Source organism: Bufo bufo, chromosome 9 (assembly GCF_905171765.1).
Source record: "Bufo bufo chromosome 9, aBufBuf1.1, whole genome shotgun sequence".
Classification (NCBI taxonomy): domain Eukaryota; kingdom Metazoa; phylum Chordata; class Amphibia; order Anura; family Bufonidae; genus Bufo; species Bufo bufo.
In genome coordinates this window covers 137,427,627-137,446,887 of record NC_053397.1, presented here as the reverse complement: position 1 = coordinate 137,446,887, position 19,261 = coordinate 137,427,627, and the positions used below count along the sequence as shown (strand labels likewise).

Sequence of the window (19,261 nt, the reverse complement as noted above, 5' to 3'; positions counted from 1 at the left end):
TTCCTCTAGTTCAGCTGCAGAAAAATCCCCACCTAGTGTAACCGAAGCGGGTTCTGGAATCTTTGCTAGATAATGGACAATATACTCTTGTAGCAGGTTGTGTGATCTACTGGGATCACTATTTATAGAATAAAGGTCTGAATAAAATGCCTGGAATTCTTCCAATATTTCTTTAGGGGACTGAACCAAGCCACCAGCAGAGGAATTCAAGGCCATCTCCTGAGACTAGGATGGAGATCCCTGGCCAACCACTTGACACATGTATCCCTCCCTGTATTCATAATATCCCTTACGTATCTTGTCTCTAATACAAAGCAATTGATTTTTGTTCTAAAATCTCCACTATTTGATGTCTAAGAGAGGAGAGTTCAGCAGGGTTGTCCTCGGGGTAGGCTATCTCTATCTGTTTAGCGGTGGTGAGACGGACTGCATCCCCACTGATCAGCTGTTCTGCAGTAGATCTGGTGCATAACTTCACAGCTTTGGCCTCTGAGAGAACAGCTGCCCCCCCCCACCAATTAGATAATGATGGCCTATGATCACTTATAGGGATTGTCCACTAGTTTATAAGGGGCAGAATATGGGAGAATAAACTATCATATTCACAAAACTTCTGAGAGAAAGCTATTTTTGAACTGCTTTCCTCAGCCTTGTGTAGTGTTTAGCATGGTCAAAACTGCTGATTGAATCAGCTTGATAGGCTAGGACACTCACTTTCCCACATTTTAAAACTAGAGTGATTTAGTGTTAACCACCTCAGCCCCTATGGCTTAAACACCCTGAAAGACCAGGCCACTTTTTACACTTCTGACCTACACTACTTTCACCATTTATTGCTCGGTCATGCAACTTACCACCCAAATGAATTTTACCTCCTTTTCTTCTCACTAATAGAGCTTTCATTTGGTGGTATTTCATTGCTGCTGACATTTTTATTTTTTTTGTTATTAATCGAAATTTAACGATTTGTTTGCAAAAAAATGACATTTTTCACTTTCAGTTGTAAAATTTTGCAAAAGAACGAGATCCATATATAAATTTTGCTCTAAATTTATTGTTCTACATGTCTTTGATAAAAAAAAAATGTTTGGGTAAAAAAAAAATGGTTTGGGTAAAAGTTATAGCGTTTACAAACTATGGTACAAAAATGTGAATTTCCGCTTTTTGAAGCAGCTCTGACTTTCTGAGCACCTGTCATGTTTCCTGAGGTTCTACAATGGCCAGACAGTACAAACACCCCACAAATGACCCCATTTCGGAAATAGACACCCTAAGGTATTCGCTGATGGGCATAGTGAGTTCATAGAACTTTTTATTTTTTGTCACAAGTTAGCGGAAAATGATGATTTTTTTTTTTTTCTTACAAAGTCTCATATTCCACTAACTTGTGACAAAAAATAAAAAGTTCTATGAACTCACTATGCCCATCAGCGAATACCTTGGGGTCTCTTCTTTCCAAAATGGGGTCACTTGTGGGGTACTTATACTGCCCTGGCATTCTAGGGGCCCGAATGTGTGGTAAGGAGTTTGAAATCAAATTCTGTAAAAAATGACCAGTGAAATCCGAAAGGTGCTCTTTGGAATATGGGCCCCTTTGCCCACCTAGGCTGCAAAAAAGTGTCACACATCTGGTATCTCCGTATTCAGGAGAAGTTGGGGAATGTGTTTTGGGGTGTCTTTTTACATATACCCATGCTGGGTGAGATAAATATCTTTGTCAAATGCCAACTTTGTATAAAAAAAATGGGAAAAGTTGTCTTTTGCCAAGATATTTCTCTCACCCAGCATGGGTATATGTAAAATGACACCCCAAACACATTCCCCAACTTCTCCTGAATACGGAGATACCAGATGTGTGACACTTTTTTGCAGCCTAGGTGGGCAAGGGGCCCATATTCCAAAGAGCACCTTTCGGATTTCACTGGTCATTTTTTACAGAATTTGATTTCAAACTCCTTACCACACATTTGGGCCCCTAGAATGCCAGGGCAGTATAACTACCCCACAAGTGACCCCATTTTGGAAAGAAGAGACCCCAAGGTATTCGCTGATGGGCAAAGTGAGTTCATGGAAGTTTTTATTTTTTGTCACAAGTTAGTGGAATATGAGACTTTGTATGAAAAAAAAAAAAAATCATCATTTTCCACTAACTTGTGACAAAAAATAAAAAATTCTAGGAACTTGCCATGCCCCTCACGGAATACCTTGGGGTGTCTTCTTTCCAAAATGGGGTCACTTGTGGGGTAGTTATACTGCCCTGGCATTTTCCAGGGGCCCTAATGTGTGGTAAGTAGGTAAATGACCTGTGAAATCCGAAAGGTGCTCTTTGGAATATGGGCCCCTTTGCCCACCTAGGCTGCAAAAAAGTGTCACACATGTGGTATCTCCGTACTCAGGAGAAGTTGGGGAATGTGTTTTGGGGTGTCATTTTACATATACCCATGCTGGGTGAGAGAAATATCTTGGCAAAAGACAACTTTTCCCATTTTTTTTTTTTATACAAAGTTGGCATTTGACCAAGATATTTATCTCACCCAGCATGGGTATATGTAAAATGACACCTTAAAACACATTCCCCAACTTCTCCTGAATACGGAGATACCACATGTGTGACACTTTTTTGCAGCCTAGGTGGGCAAAGGGGCCCAAATTCCTTTTAGGAGGGCATTTTTAGACATTTGGAAACCAGACTTCTTCTCACGCTTTGGGGCCCCTAAAATGCCAGGGCAGTATAAATACCCCACAAGTGACCCCATTTTGGAAAGAAGACACCCCAAGGTATTCAATGAGGGGCATGGCGAGTTCATAGAAAAAAAAAAATTTGGCACAAGTTAGCGGAAATTGATTTTTTTTATTTTATTTTTTTCTCACAAAGTCTCCCTTTCCGCTAACTTGGGACAAAAATTTCAATCTTTCATGGACTCAATAAGCCCCTCAGCAAATACCTTGGGGTCTTCTTTCCAAATTGGGGTCATTTGTGGGGTGTTTGTACTGCCCTGGCATTTGAGGGTCTCCGCAATCATTACATGTATGCCCAGCATTAGGAGTTTCTGCTATTCTCCTTATATTGAGCATACGGGTAATGAGATTTTTTTTTTTCCGTTCAGCCTCTGGGCTGAAAGAAAAAAATGAACGGCACAGATTTCTTCATTCGCATCGATCAATGTGGATGAAAAAATCTCTACCAAAAAAAGAAAAAGGAGGGGAAAGGCGTCTGCCAGGACATAGGAGCTCCGCCCAACATCCATACCCACTTAGCTCGTATGCCCTGGCAAACCAGATTTCTCCATTCACATCAATCAATGTGGATGAATAAATCATTGCCGGGATTTTTTTTTTTTATATATATACAAAGTGTTTGCCAAAGCATAGGAACACCGCCACCTCCTCAGCTCATATGCCTCGGCAAACGTATCTTTTACTGCAGAGGAGAAATCTCGTCTTGCAGCGCCGCATACACCGACTTGCGTGTAATCTGACAGCAGCGCAATGCTTCTGTCAGAATGCACATCAGTGCTGCAGCTAGTCGATCGGTTGGTCCACCTGGAAGGTAAAAAAAACAAAACAAAAAAGAAAAAACCAGGCCGCAACGCAATAAATTTATTAACTTCAGAACAGAACATATTAACTTTTTTTAACTTTTTTACTTACCGGTAATTTTTTTTTTGTTTTAGTTTTTTTTACCTTTTATAGAACAAACCTCTCCTTCCCCATGGGACAATGTGCAAAGCGCAAATCGCCCAAAGATGTGGCGAAGTACGTTATGCACTTTATCCCAGGTGAAAGGAGAGGTTTGCAGCAGCTGTGAGTAAAAGGGCCCTAATAGCCCTGTGTGCCTGTCCTGTGAGATGCAATCCCTATGCTAGGTGTACCTGTGTGTGGTACTTCCGGAAACACTCTCCTAAGCATAGGGCAGGGTGGTCAGGACAGAAATAGCGGGTGTCACGCCTTATTCCACTCCTGCTACAGACACGACATTTTTTTCGGGGTGGCGGTTGGGTTGAGGTACCAGCAACGACACTGGGGAAATGTCGCTCGTGTAGACGGCTAACTACACTGGTGGATTGGGCCACGGAACCTTCTGGATACAGGAGGTTCTCGATGATCTCTTCCTGGAATTTGAGGAAGGATCGTGTTCTCCCAGCCTTACTGTAGAGAACAAAACTATTATACAGCGCCAATTGAATTAAATATACAGACACCTTCTTATACCAGCGTCTAGTTCTGCGGGAAACTAAATAGGGAGCCAACATCTGGTCATTGAAGTCCACCCCTCCCATGAGCGCATTATAGTCGTGGACTGAGAGGGGTTTTTCAATGACACGGGTTGCCCTTTCAATTTGGATTGTCGTGTCTGCGTGAATGGAGGAGAGCATGTAAACGTCACGCTTGTCTCTCCATTTCACCGCGAGCAGTTCTTCATTACACAAGGCAGCTGTTACGACCAGAGGATGTGGATCCTCTGTGTCAGCTGATAGAGGACTGGGAATTAGTCCAATATTGCTGACTGCTGACTCTCAGAGACAGGACCCTGGTGTCTGCACTGGTTACCTTGAATGCAGCTACCTGCAGTAGTGTGAACAGAGTCCAACAAAGGCAGAATAAAGGAACAGATGGTCATTACTGGCAGACAATATTCAAAAAGTCACTTGACAGATACAGGCAACACAAAGTTCAGAGCAATATAGCATGCAGATATAAGCAGTCTCATAGGCAGCGCAGGGTCTGGATCCAGGCAGACTTACAGGAGGAGATGGGCAGATGAGTAGTCAGGCTGTGCAGATATAAGCAGTCTCGTTGTCAGGCAGTGCAGGTATAAGCAGTCTCATAGGCAGTGCAGGATCTGGATCCAGGCAGACTTACAGGAGGAGATGGGCAGATGAGTAGTCAGGCAGTGCAGAGGTCTATAATCCAGGTGATCCAATAAACAGACAGCAGGCAGATGCGTGGTCAAACGAAGCAGAGGTCAGAATCCAGGAAATCCAATAAACAGACACAGATGAATGCTTCAGCGGGAGTCAAGAGGTACAACAACCACGCTTGGGCACTTCATGATGAGTGAAGCTGTCTTAAATACAAATAGTCCCGCCTCCGGGTGGGGATGGTAATCAGGAACCAGCTGCCTACTCCTATAAGAAAGGGAGAGGTGCGCGCGCGCATGCTATAGCACATCAGATGACACCTGGCAAAGAGGACGGATGCGGCGGTATGCTGGCGGGCACCTGCGTCTCCTATAAGGTAAGCCAGTACTGGGACCCATAGTGCTGCAATGTGTAGACAGCGGTCTGCCACCCTGCAGTGGAGATGCAGATCCCATACTGACAGTACCCCCCCTCTTACGCCCCCTCCTCCTGTCACTACCAGAGCTTTGGGACGTTCTCACAGCTCTGTTTCTCCACCCCTGTGATGATGTCACTACTAGAGCTGGGAGGAGTTCTCACTACTCTGTTTACTTTTGGTTTCTTTCACCACAGCTGTCCTTCATGTGTTTGATTTTCCTCTCTTTATATCACCCCCCCCTCCTATGATAGGATGTGGATTATAGTTCTCACTTCAGTTGTAGCTCTGGCTTTAGTTTCTTCACTTGTAGCTATCAGTTCACTGGACCTGTGTTCTGCTGCAGCTAGCACTCAGGATATTGCCAGCCTGTCCTTGGATCCGTCTTCTCTGCGGCTGCAACACCGTCAGCTAAGTGTGCAGACATTGTTGTGTTCCTGTTTATTTTCTGACTGGATCTGAGGTGGCCACGGTTCCCTCCATATACTGAGTAGGGCACTGGTGGCCGTGCCCCTTCCACTATTGTAGGGGTTACAGTGGTCATTAGTCTTAGGCACGTGGGCATGCCTCTTTCCGCCATTTGGATCCGGGCATGTGCTTTAGCAGAATAGGGAGAGCTTGAGGGTCGGACAGGGGTCACCCGTTATCCTCCCTAGTTCTGGGTCCAGTCAGTAGCTCTGTACTGTGTATTACTATTGTTGCCCACATACAGCCGTGACACCTCCACACGGCTGACCTGGAGAGGAATTTCTTCAGCAACAGAGGGGCATGAATATTCTCTGCAGATTCCCATGACCTTTCTTCAGGCCCGTAGCCCTTCCAGTCCACCAAATAGAAGGTCTTACCTCTGACAATCCTCCTGTCTAGAATGTCCTTAACTTCAAACTCATCATCCATAGTGACAGGAGGAGGGTTCTGTGAAGTGCCTTTGCAAAACCTGTTAAAGACAGCTGGCTTAAGTAACGAAACATGAAATGAGTTGGGAATCCGCAAGGTAGCAGGTAGTTTGAGCTTGTAGGCAACAGGATTAATTTTCTTGATCACAGAAAAAGGTCCCAAGAATCGCGGAGCCAGTTTGTAGGAGGGAAGTCTGAGACGGATATTCTTAGAAGAAAGCCATACCTTGTCTCCAATGGCAAACTGAGGAGGAGGTCTGCGCCTCTTATCCGCAGACCTTTTCATCTGGTCCGCTGCTCTCCGAAGCGATACTTTAGTGTCAGACCAGACCTGAGACAGCTGCTCCACACAGGAATCTGCCGCAGGAACTCCAGAAGAAGGCCGCACGGGAAGAGGAACACTTGGATGTCGTCCATAGACCACAAAAAATGGAGATTTACCTGTGGCTTGGTTGACTCTATTGTTATGAGCAAATTCCGCCCAGGGAAGAAGCTTCACCCAGTCATCCTGATGGTCATTGGTGAAATGTCGCAGGAAACTGACCAATATTTGGTTCATGCGTTCCACCTGGCCGTTAGATTGTGGATGATAGGCAGAAGAAAAGTCCAAAGAGACATTCAGAGACTTACATAAAGATCTCCAAAACCGGGAGGTGAATTGTACTCCTCTATCCGAGACGATATGGAGGGGAAATCCATGAAGGCGGAAGATATGTAAAATGAATAGTTCAGCCAGACGAGGAGCAGATGGCAGACCTGGAAGCGGAATAAAGTGCGACATCTTAGAAAAACGGTCAACGACAACCCAAATGACTGTACAGCCCTCTGAGGCAGGTAAATCAGTTATGAAGTCCATACCAATATGCTGCCAGGGGACCTCAGGCACCGGAAGAGGCAATAATAAACCTGCAGGTTTCAGTCTGGGAGACTTATTCTGAGCACACAAGGTACAGGAAGCCACAAAGTCTACAATATCCGCGGTTATGGATGGCCACCAGTAATGTCTGGAGATGAGATTCAAGGTCCCCCGTTGACCTGGATGGCCAGCAATCTTGGATGAATGCCCCCACCATAAAACCTTCCTTCGTTTAGATTCCGGAACAAAGATCTTACCTGGGGGAACCTTGGACAGGTTAACTGGAGCCACTGGGACTACTTTAGTTGGTTCAATGATGAACTGGGGTTCGTCTTCTGAATCTGTGGTTTCAAAGGACCTCGAGAGAGCGTCCGCTTTGATATTTTTGTCAGCGGACCGAAAATGCAATTGAAAATTAAATCGGGCAAAGAAGAGAGACCAACGGGCCTGACGAGGATTAAGTCGTTGAGCTGTCTGCAAATAGGTGAGGTTCTTATGATCGGTGTAAATTATGACCGGTAGGCTAGAACCTTCTAGAAGATATCTCCATTCCTCTAGAGCCAACTTAATTGCTAGGAGTTCCCTGTCCCCAATAGAATAGTTTTTTTCGGCAGTGGAAAATGACTTAGAAAAAAAAACCACAAGGAGACATACGACCTGAGGCATTCTTCTGTGACAGGACCGCCCCGGCTCCCACGGAGGATGCGTCCACCTCCAAGAAGAACTGTTTGTTGGGTTCTGGGCGTCTAAGGACTGGAGCTGAAGAAAAGGCTTGCTTGAGGGAGGAAAATGCCGTCTCTGCTTCAGGGGACCATTGTTTGGGATTGGCACCCTTCTTGGTCAGACCGGAAATAGGAGCTGTCAGGGTAGAAAAATTACGGATGAATTGACGATAATAATTGGCAAAACCCAAGAACCTTTGTATTGCCTTCAGGCCGGAAGGACGGGGCCAGTCGAGCACTGCTGCCACCTTTCCAGGATCCATTTTGAGACCATGATCTGAGATGATGTACCCCAGGAAGGGCAGGGACGACTTTTCAAAGACACACTTTTCCAATTTAGCGTACAGACGATTCTCTCGTAAGCGTTGTAAGACCACCTGCACATGCCTGCGATGAGTTCTGATGTCACTGGGAAAAATAAGAATATCATCCAAATAGACAACAACACAAGAATAGAGGAGATCTCGAAAAATGTCATTGACAAACTCCTGGAAGACAGCAGGGGCATTACTGAGCCCGAAGGGCATCACGAGGTATTCATAGTGGCCATCCCTGGTATTAAAAGCTGTCTTCCATTCGTCACCCTCACGGATCCGTATTAAATTATATGCCCCCCGCAAGTCCAGCTTAGAGAAGATCCGAGCCCCACGGAGTCTATCAAATAATTCTGAAATTAACGGTAAAGGGTATTTATTCTTGATGGTGATCTTATTCAGACCACGGTAGTCTATGCAGGGGCGAAGAGACCCATCTTTCTTTTTCACAAAAAAGAATCCTGCCCCTGCAGGTGAGGAAGACTTCCTGATGAAACCCCTCTCAAGGTTCTCCTTAATGTAATCTGCCGTTGCCTGCGATTCAGCAGGAGACAGAGGATAAACACGACCCCGAGGAGGAGAAGTCCCAGGTAGTAAATCAATTGGGCAGTCATAGGGGCGATGGGGAGGTAGTGTCTCAGCCTCTTTTTTATCGAACACATCCGCAAAGGAATGATAGACCACCGGCAAGGCCTCCAGGTTTTTAGGGAGGGATATAGAGACCCTTCGTTGAATAGAACATAAGCACTTGCCTTGGCACAGCTGACCCCATTGAAGAACCTCTCCAGAGCTCCACTCGATTACTGGATTGTGCATCCTAAGCCAGGGCAACCCCAGCAAAAGAGAATGGGACAGTTCAGGGAGCACATATAGAGAAATCTTTTCAACATGTAACCACCCTACCTGCAGTTCCAACGGCTCAGTGATGAACCGGACTGGATCCGTCAGTACTTGTCCACTGACGGCAGTCACCAGCAGGGGATTTTTAAGCAGGCGTACAGGAATGTGGTATTGACTCACCATAGCTTGGTGTATGAAGTTCCCCGCAGACCCGGAATCTAAGGAAGCAGATATGGAGACCTTGATGCCCCCAAGAACCAGAGTCACAGGAATTTGAAGAGTGGAACAGTTTTCGCCTAGGGCCGCCTCTCCAAAGACCCTAAGCATTGAGTTTCCCGACTTCTGGGACAGTTTCGGACACGGTGACCCGGACCACCACAGTAGAGGCAGAGTCCAGAAGACCATGCGAAGACGACGTTCCTCATCCGAGAGCGAGTGAATTCACCCTGCATGGGTTCAGGATCCGAAAGGAGGTGCGTATGGAGGTTGAGACGTATTAGACTTAAACAGTTGTTGTGGAAGTCTTTTTTCTCGACGGGCCTCCCGAGCTCGCTCCGAAAACCGTATGTCGATTTTAATAGCCAGAGAGATCAGAGCCTCAAGGGAGGTAGGCACATCACGACCTGCAAGTTCATCCTTAATACGTCCAGACAAACCTTCCCAAAGGGCCGCCACCAAAGCCTCCTCATTCCACGAAACTTCAGACGCTAAGGTGCGGAACTGAATCGCATATTGGCCCACCGACCAGCTTCCTTGACGGACGTGCAGCAGAGAGGAGGCCGCAGAAGAAGCTCGACCTGGCTCCTCAAACACCCCTCTTAAAAGAGTCATAAATAGTGCCACATTACTGGTGATAGGACCAGATCTCTCCCATATTGGATTCGCCCAGGGCCAGAGCCTCACCCTCGAGGATGAGAGATAATAAACGCCACTTTAGCGCGGGTCTGGATTGAAAGTGATGAGGAAGCAGTTCAAAGTGAATTGTACACTGGTTAAGAAACCCACGACAGACTTTCGGGTTGCCGCATGTAACGGGGCGGAGCAGATAATCGTGGTCCGGAAACGCTTGGCTGTGCTGCAGCCGCAACAGGGACAGCAGAAGCAGTAGGAGCCTGTGCAGACTGTGCTGTAGAAAGGGAGTCAGGCGAGCAGCTAACATGCTGCAAGTAATTAATCACTTGTTTCTGGGTGGTACGCTGTTGTTCCAGTTCAGACATTCTGGTTTAGAGCCAGCGGGATCCATGGCCCAAGCGTACTGTTACGACCAGAGGATGTGGATCCTCTGTGTCAGCTGATAGAGGACTGGGGAATAGTCCAATATTGCTGACTGCTGACTCTCAGAGACAGGACCCTGGTGTCTGCACTGGTTACCTTGAATGCAGCTACCTGCAGTAGTGTGAACAGAGTCCAACACAGCAGAATAAAGGAACAGATGGTCATTACTGGCAGACAATATTCAAAAAGTCACTTGACAGATACAGGCAACACAAAGTTCAGAGCAATATAGCATGCAGATATAAGCAGTCTCATAGGCAGCGCAGGGTCTGGATCAGGCAGACTTACAGGAGGAGATGGGCAGATGAGTAGTCAGGCCTGTGCAGATATAAGCAGTCTCGTTGTCAGGCAGTGCAGGTATAAGCAGTCTCATAGGCAGTGCAGGATCTGGATCCAGGCAGACTTACAGGAGGAGATGGGCAGATGAGTAGTCAGGCAGTGCAGAGGTCTATAATCCAGGTGATCCAATAAACAGACAGCAGGCAGATGCGTGGTCAAACGAAGCAGAGGTCAGAATCCAGGAAATCCAATAAACAGACACAGATGAATGCTTCAGCGGGAGTCAAGAGGTACAACAACCACGCTTGGGCACTTCATGATGAGTGAAGCTGTCTTAAATACAAATAGTCCCGCTCCGGGTGGGGATGGTAATCAGGAACCAGCTGCCTACTCCTATAAGAAAGGGAGAGGTGCGAGCCGCGCATGCTATAGCACATCAGATGACACCTGGCAAAGAGGACGGATGCGGCGGTATGCTGGCGGGCACCTGCGTCTCCTATAAGGTAAGCCAGTACTGGGACCCATAGTGCTGCAATGTGTAGACAGCGGTCTGCCACCCTGCAGTGGAGATGCAGATCCCATACTGACAGCAGCCCTCTCCCCCCTTGCAAGACGGGTGGTAACGAGCCGTTGGGGGAAGCCCACGCGACTAGTTCGCGCGGTGCCACAGGTGCAAATCCGTTCTAGAAACAAATGCCTAAAGAGGGCCACACTTGTGTAAAAATTGTCCACATAAGATGGTACCCCTTGCCGAATAAGGGTTGACACCAAGTCCCAGACTGTCCTTCCCACTGCTCCCAGGTAGTCAGGGCAACCGACCGGCTCCAGGGTCTGATCTTTTCCCTCATAGATCCGAAATTTGTGGGTATAGCCTGTGGCCCTTTCACAGAGCTTATACAATTTGACCCCATACCGGGCACGTTTGCTTGGGATGTATTGTTTGAAGCCGCCCGGTAAAATGTATTAGGGACTCGTCTACGCAGATGTTTTGCTCAGGGGTATACAAATCTGCAAATTTCTGGTTGAAATGGTCTATGAGGGGCCGAATTTTGTGGAGCCGGTCAAAAGCTGGGTGGCCTCTGGGACGGGAGGTGGTGTTGTCGCTAAAATGCAGAAAACGCACGATGGTCTCAAATCGTGTCCTGGACATAGCAGCAGAGAACATGGGCATGTGATGAATCGGGTTCGTGGACCAATATGACTGCAATTCATGCTTTTTAGTTAGACCCATGTTGAGGAGAAGGCCCAGAAAAATTTTAAGTTCGGAACTTGGACTGGTTTCCACCGGAAAGGCTGGGCATAATAGCTTCCCGGGTTTGCGGTTATAAATTGTGTGGCATACCGGTTTGTCTCTGCCACGACTAAGTCCAAGAGCTCCGCAGTCAAGAACAGCTCAAAAAATCCCAGGGCCGAACCGATTTCAGCCGTCTCAACCCGAACTCCAGACTGGGCGGTGAAAGGGGGAACTACTGGTGCGGCTGAAGTTGGTGACTGCCAATCAGGGTTTGCCAGCACCTCAGGGATTCTAGGGGCTCTACGGGCCTGTCTGTGCGGTGGCTGCGACGGGGTAACTACTGCACGTGCCACCGTACCAGCTTCAACTGCCCTTCTGGTGCTCGCTACTTCACCAGGTTGTACGGCAGTGCTGGTACTAGGTCCAGGATGGGCTGCGCTGCTGGTGTATGCCTCACCACGTGATCCGGCAGCGACAGCCCCACTCTGCTGCTCTTGAAGCGGATCCTGCGTAACCTGTGGTCTAGCGACACGGGGCCAGGTACGCCTGGTGCTATCAGGGACCTCCACCTCCTCGTCCGAACTTTGGGTCAGAGAGCCACTGCTTTCCACAGGTTCATATTCTGACCCGCTAGATTCGTCAGATGAGGGTTCCCATTCCTCATCCGACTGGGTCAGAATCCTGTAGGCCTCTTCAGAAGAATACCCCCTGTTTGACATTTTGGACTACTAAATTTAGGGGTATTCCCTGAGACTACCCAAGAAAAAAAGCAAACCTGTCTTACAAAGGGGAGGCTAGTGAAGTCCTGGAGGCCGCTGCGGTTGATAAAAAATATCAAAACTGATTTTTTTTTATCGCCGCAGTGCGTGTAAAATGAATGTGCAGTGATCAAAAAAAAATAATTTTTTGCCACTGCGGTGGGGCGGGCGCGGGTGAACGCACGTGTGGGCGACCGATCAGGCCTGATCGGGCAAACACTGTGTTTTGGGTGGAGGGTGAGCTAATGTGACACTAATACAATTATAGATCTGACCGTGATCAGTTTTGATCACTTACAGATACTATAAAAGTACAAATGCTGATTAGCGATACGCTAATCAGCGAATAAAAGTGACTGCGGTGCGGTGTGCTGGGCGCTAACTGACGCTAACTACCTAACCAAGGGGCCTAAACTATCCCTAAAACCTAACAGCCAATACTAGTGAAAAAAAAAAAGTGACAGTTTACACTGATCACTTTTTGTCTTTCACTAATGATTGACAGGGGCGATCAAAGGGGTGATCAAAGGGTTAATTGGGGTGCAGGGGGGTGATCTGGGGCTAAGGTGTAGTGTTGGTGCTACTCACTGTGAAGTCTGCTCCTCTGCTGGATCCAACCGACGAAAAGGACCAGCAGAGGAGCAGACAAGCCATATAACAGATCATATTACTAATATGATCTGTTATATGGCTTGTGATTCGATTTTTTTAAAAATCAGCAACCTGCCAGCGACGATCATTGGCTGGCAGGTTGCTGATGCAATTGTCCTCGAACTTTTGCCGGCCCACGATGCGCATGCTCGGGCCGGCTGTGACCGAAATCTCGCGTCTCGCGTGAGGACGCGCCGGCGCGTCCACTCGGAATGAAACAACCACCTCCCAGGACGCGTCTGTGCGTACAGCGGTCCGGAGGTGGTTAAAATTCAAAATATCGCTAAAGTTTTTTGCAAAGCCTTAAAGTCAGTGGGAGCAGCACCGCAATGCTGGGCTCAGACCACTGCAAAGTAGACAGTGCACTCTGCTTTCTGCACCAGAGCTGTTGGCAAACACTGGCAGGGGTGCTGGACCTGTCTGATCAGCCCATGATGGCCTATCCTGAGATCACTTACTCAAAGGTAGACAACTCCTTTAAGTAAGGCTGGGTGATTTTTTTTTTTTTTTGCCAAAAAATAAAATCTCAATTATTTTTTTCAACACCATGGTTAATTTTGCATTTGAATCTCTCTATTTTTTTTTTTTTTTGTTAAACTGGAAAAATACCAAGACTGTATAGACCTGCAGTGCTTTGTGTTGTTCCTCTAAAAAAGAAAAATAAAGAAAAGTGAATATTAGACTGTTCAAAAATATGTCAGTGTTTGTATTCTAGCGAGCTAATTGATGTCCAACTGGACCTAGGATAGGTCTTTGGATCATGTACCTGTTTATACTCACTTAAAGGGTTTCTATCACTTTGTTTCACCTATTTAGCTTTCAGACACTAGCGGATCGCTAGTGTCTGCTTTATCTAACCATCCTAATATAAGAGCTTATTGTCCTGCCGTTTAGCTAAAAAAATAACTTATATAGATATGCAAATGAGCCTCTAGGTGCTATGGGGGCGTGATTAGCACCTAGAGGCTCCGTCTACCTTAACAAACTGCCGCCGCCCAGCGCGTCCCTCCAGCCCGCCCCATCTCCAGCTGAAGCAGATCCTCTCCGTGCGCGTCTCTGTTCTGCGCATGCGCAGTGAATGTCCTGATCGCTTCCCTGCTCAGACATCTCCACTGCGCCTGCGCCGATGACGTCATAGTGCTCCGAGGAACAGGCGCAGTGGAGATGTCTGAGCAGGGAAGCGATCAGACATTCACTGCGCATGCGCAGAACAGAGACGCGCACGGAGAGGATCGCTTCAGCTGGAGATGGGCGGGCTGGAGGGACGCGCTGGGCGGCGGCAGTTTGTTAAGGTAGACGGAGCCTCTAGGTGCTAATCACGCCCCATAGCACCTAGAGGCTCATTTGCATATCTATATAAGTTATTTTTTTAGCTAAACGGCAGGACAATAAGCTCTTATATTAGGATGGTTAGATAAAGCAGACACTAGCGGATCGCTAGTGTCTGAAAGCTAAATAGGTGAAACAAAGTGATAGAAACCCTTTAAACTTTTATTTTATTTATTTACTTTTAAAATCTTTCATCACTTAACACTATCCACACATAGAGACTACATAGACGAATTAAAACTGTCAGTGGTGCGAGCAGCTCTATCTTATTGATCAATACTATCACTGTTATTTCCCAGCTACTGTTTATTGCCACAGTTTTTTCTAGCCTATATTTGCTTATAGTAATGATCTCTTATCACCTATATAGCTATAGATTCGCTCCTATTATGGAGCTCCCTCACTACCACTGTATTAAAATTGACACCCATACACCCTGCATCCCGCCCTACATGTTTAGCTGAGAACCAGCGTCTTCAGAGGATCGTGCAGGTATGAGTGTTGGGAGCGGAGACCATCTCTTAAATATTCGTATTTTCACATGTTTTCAACTACCAGTGATGTGCCGGATCGTGATATCTTTTTTACTTAGTGCCACGCCTTATTCTTCTGATAGGTTCGTAATCGTGGGAGCTGAATACGTCATTATCTTGCGATGTGTCATGTAACCTCGCACATGCGCCCGGACTTTTAGAAGTTTTCTAATGCCTCCCGGTTCTATTCCCGCAATGTCTTATATATACTCGCGCATGCGCGAGGACTTAGAGATATTTTCTCTTGCTTCGTAACCTCGCGATACATCATGCACACTCGCACGCAGATTTAGACCCTTTTTTTTTAGAAACACTAAGTCTGCGCGCATGCAGGAGTGTGCGTGATGTATCGCAAGGTTACGGAGCAAGAGAAAATTCTCTAAGTCCCTAGCTATATAGGCGACAATAGATCTACTTGCTATAAGAAAATACAGGCCATAAATAACTGTGGCAAATAAACAGTAGCTGGGAAATAACCGTGATAGTATTGATCAATAAGATAGAGCTGCCACCACCACTGACGGTTTTAATTCGTCTATGTAGTGTCTATGTATGGATAGTGTTAAGTGATGAAAGATTTTAAAAGTAAATAAAAGAAAAGTTTGTTAAAATTAAACAGTACATGATCCAAAGACGTATCTAGGTCCAGTTGAACAATCAATTAGCTCGCTTAAAATAGTAAACGTTGACATTGTACTGTGAGGTCAATTGATATACAGTGTTTGTATTCTTCTTTACAAACTCAAACATTCACTATATAAACTGAAAAATATTTGCATATTTTGCTTTCCTTTTGAATCACTTACCTAATATTTAGTGGTATAACCACTGTTTCTGAGAACTGCTGTACATCTGTGTTGCATGAAGTCAACCAACTTCTGGCCCCTGTGAACAGGTGTTCCAGACCAGGATGATTGGACTACATTCCACAGTTCTTCTCTATTTCTTGGTTTTGCCTTAGAAACTGCATTTTTGATGTCACCCCACAAGCTTTCTATTGTCTTGCGCCACCATGTGTACTGTGGCTTGAATTAAGTGTTTGGGGGTCATCTGACAAACTGTCTCCAGCCACTAGACCCAAAAAGAACAATCTTGCTTTCATCAGTCCACAAAATGTCTCTTTAGGCCAGTCAATGTGCTCTTTGGCAAATTGTAACCTCTTCAGCACATGTCTTCTTTTTTTTTTTTTTTCAACAGTGGGACTTTGCGGGGGCTTCTGGCAGATTGCTTGGCTTCTCATAGGCGTCTTCTATTGTAACAGTACTCACAGGTAACTTTTAGACATTCTTTGATCTTCCTGGAGCTAATTGTTGGCTGAATTCTTGCCATTTTGGCTATTCTTCTATCCATTCGAATAGTAGTTTTTTTCGCTTTCTTTCACGTCTTTCAGGATTTGGTTGCGCATTTTAAAGCATTTGCGATCATTTTAGCTGAGCAGCCTATCATTTTCTGGCACTTCTTCTTCTTTATATGTTTTCTCCCCTCTCCAATCAACTTTTTAATCAAGGTACGCTGTTCTTCTGAATAATGTCTGGAACAACCCAGTTTCCTCAGAATTTCAGAGAGAAATGCACTGTAACCAGCATGTACAACATTTGCTGCATTCCTAAATAAGGGCAATAATTGCCACCTGTTTTTCAAAGAATGAATGACCTCACCTAATTGAACTCACACTGCTATTATTTTGAACATGCCCCTAAGTGATTGAATTACAGAGAATCAGCAGCATGCATGGCATGACTGTTGGATTTCTATTACTCTACTACACCTGCTAGTAAATTATTTGCCATGTAGAAATATAATTTCTACCAAAAACAGTGATTGATCAGGTTAGTGATGTCTGACTGCTATTATTTTGAACAGAACTTCCATAGACTTTCAGCTAACCTGTAAATGCAGCCTGCCCTGTGGGGAGGATTAGAACAGCAGCACTGAAAGGAGAGGGGGGGAAATAGATGACAGTGGTCGGGCTTAGTGGTGGGCAATCATTTTGACGATTCTGATACAGTATCCTCAAAGGACGAATTAATTGAATTAATTTGATTAATACGCACAAGTCCAACCTTTTGAGTTTGAAAAAAGTTTAAAGGAGTGTTTGAGGTCCTGCAAGTTATTGCCTATCCACCATATCAGAGATCAACTGACTGACCAGTGGGGTTTGACCTTTGGGACCCCAAAGATCTTGAGAATGGGTCCCTTTCCATCATCCAAATGGATCGCAGGTCAAGCATGTGTGCTGCTGCTCTATTCATTCTCACGATCAGTGGAGGTTCCAGTAGATAGGGAATAACTTTCATAAGTGGAAACACTCCTTAATTGAAAAATAAGTCTTTCCCCCCCCCCCCCTTTAAAAAAATAAATTAATTAATTAAATCTTTTTTCTAAAAGATTTCTATTTTAAAAAAAATTCTTGCTTCTAATTCTAGTAATGGATTCACTAGCACAGTTCAGTTTGTTTTTCTGATTTTGTAAAAAATATCAAAAAGTACTAACATTCTTGTTTTCTTGTCTTTCAGCATGAAACATACTGTTAATTCTGGTACAGCATCCAGTTCTAGAATTATGAAACTTTGGACAATCGGATTTTAAATGTTAAAGCATTGAGTCTCACTTCAGTTTGAGTTTTGTATCTTATTCCAACCAGAAATAAATACATTAATTTGATGGTTCTTGCCATTCCCATAAAAAATTATTATACTTTCCTATCTTCAGAAGAACGCAATACTTTTTTAAAATTAAGTCTATAAAGGAATCTTTCAATTGCTCACAATTTTTTTTTCTGCCATGTCTTTGTGGTTTGGTAAACAACTCATTAAGCCAACAGTTATCTTCTTAAGGACGGAGTTATCTTTTGCCCTTGTGAATCGGAAACCAGTGGTACCAGGTCATGTGCTAGTTTGTCCTATAAGGCCTCTGCAACGTTTTAAAGATCTGATGCCTGAAGAAATAAGTGACCTCTTTATCACAGTACAGAGAGTATCCAGCATAAGTAGAGAAACACTTTGTTGGCAACTTCTCTAACCATCTCAATCCAGGATGGTTCCAGAGGCAGGACAAACTGTTCCTCATGTTCATGTGCACATTTTACCCAGGAGAACAGGGGATTTCGAAAAAAATGACACAGTGTATGAAGTTTTGCATAACAATGACAAAGAAGAACTGTCAGCTTCAGAGAAGTGGAGATCTGAGGAAGAGATGAAAGCAGAGGCTGATGAACTCAGAAAGTATTTCTAATACTGAAATGTCTACTGCTGCAAATTTTTCATTTCACCTTTTATTGCACATATTCACAATGTTATTAAACTGACATTATAAACTACTGTATACTTGGTATATCAATGCTATTACCCTTTAGTGACTAACCCTGTTTTGGGCCTTAGTGACCAGCATTATTTATTTATTTATTTATTTATTTTTTCATTTTTCCATCTTCTCATTCCAGAGCTATAACGGTTTTATTTTTCCGCCAACTTAACTTTGAGGTTTTTGTTTTTTGCAGGACAAGTTGTAGTTTTCAATGGCAGTGTTTTGGATGCACAGAACTTGCTGACTAACTTTTATTAACTCTTTGTGGGGGGGATGGAAAATCATCAACATTACCACTAGTTTTTACATCTCCACATCCCAAGAATCTTAACTTTTTTTTATTTTATTTCTCTGTCATCTCCATGACAGCACACCTGATATTGTCCCCACCCTGTTTGGACAGGAAACAACGGACAAGCAGACAGGTCAGGGTTTCCTACCCCTGATAAAAGGAAGGAAGATTCATATGAGGATTCACAGGGTTCCTGGTGAAAGGGGTGGCTCTTCCTCCTCTGTTTATATTATTCCTTACTTACTTACTCTGTTTATCTGTGCCCAGGCTTTGCTTGCACTGTAAGACCTGGCCAAAGTTCCCTTCAGCGGTGGCCCTAGGGAGGCATGAGAGAGGTGGTGAGAGGTAGCATGGGACCGTAGCAATGTTAAGAGGCACCTCCCTACCGGTCGCCTGGTGATGACAGCAGATCAAATGGTCCTGCTGGCGCTCCAAAGGGATTTTATGTAGTCAGGCTTAAGACCTAGTCTGTTTCTGAGCCCTGATCTTAACCACCTCCGGACCGCTGTACGCACAGACGCGTCTGGAGGTGGTTTGATTCATTCCGAGTGGACGCGCCGGCGCATCCTCTCGCGGACACGAGATTTCCTGTGAACGCGCGCACACAGGCACGGAAGGTAAGAGGTTGATCTCCAGCCTGCCAGCGGCGATCGTTCGCTGGCAGGCTGGAGATGTGTTTTTTTCTAACCCCTAACAGGT

General features: G+C 45.3%; 1 protein-coding gene across 1 annotated transcript in view; it reads left to right on the top strand.

The window, feature by feature from the left end:
• FHIT (fragile histidine triad diadenosine triphosphatase) overlaps positions 1-18,965 on the top strand; it is a 65,516-nt gene extending 46,551 nt beyond the window's left edge. The window contains 4 exon segments of the mRNA XM_040408264.1: positions 17,481-17,952; positions 17,954-17,974; positions 17,976-18,005; positions 18,007-18,965. Coding sequence (XP_040264198.1) covers positions 17,749-17,952; positions 17,954-17,974; positions 17,976-18,005; positions 18,007-18,198 — 447 coding nt within the window. The 5' untranslated portion in view covers positions 17,481-17,748 and the 3' untranslated portion in view covers positions 18,199-18,965.
• Positions 18,966-19,261: the final 296 nt, after the last annotated feature.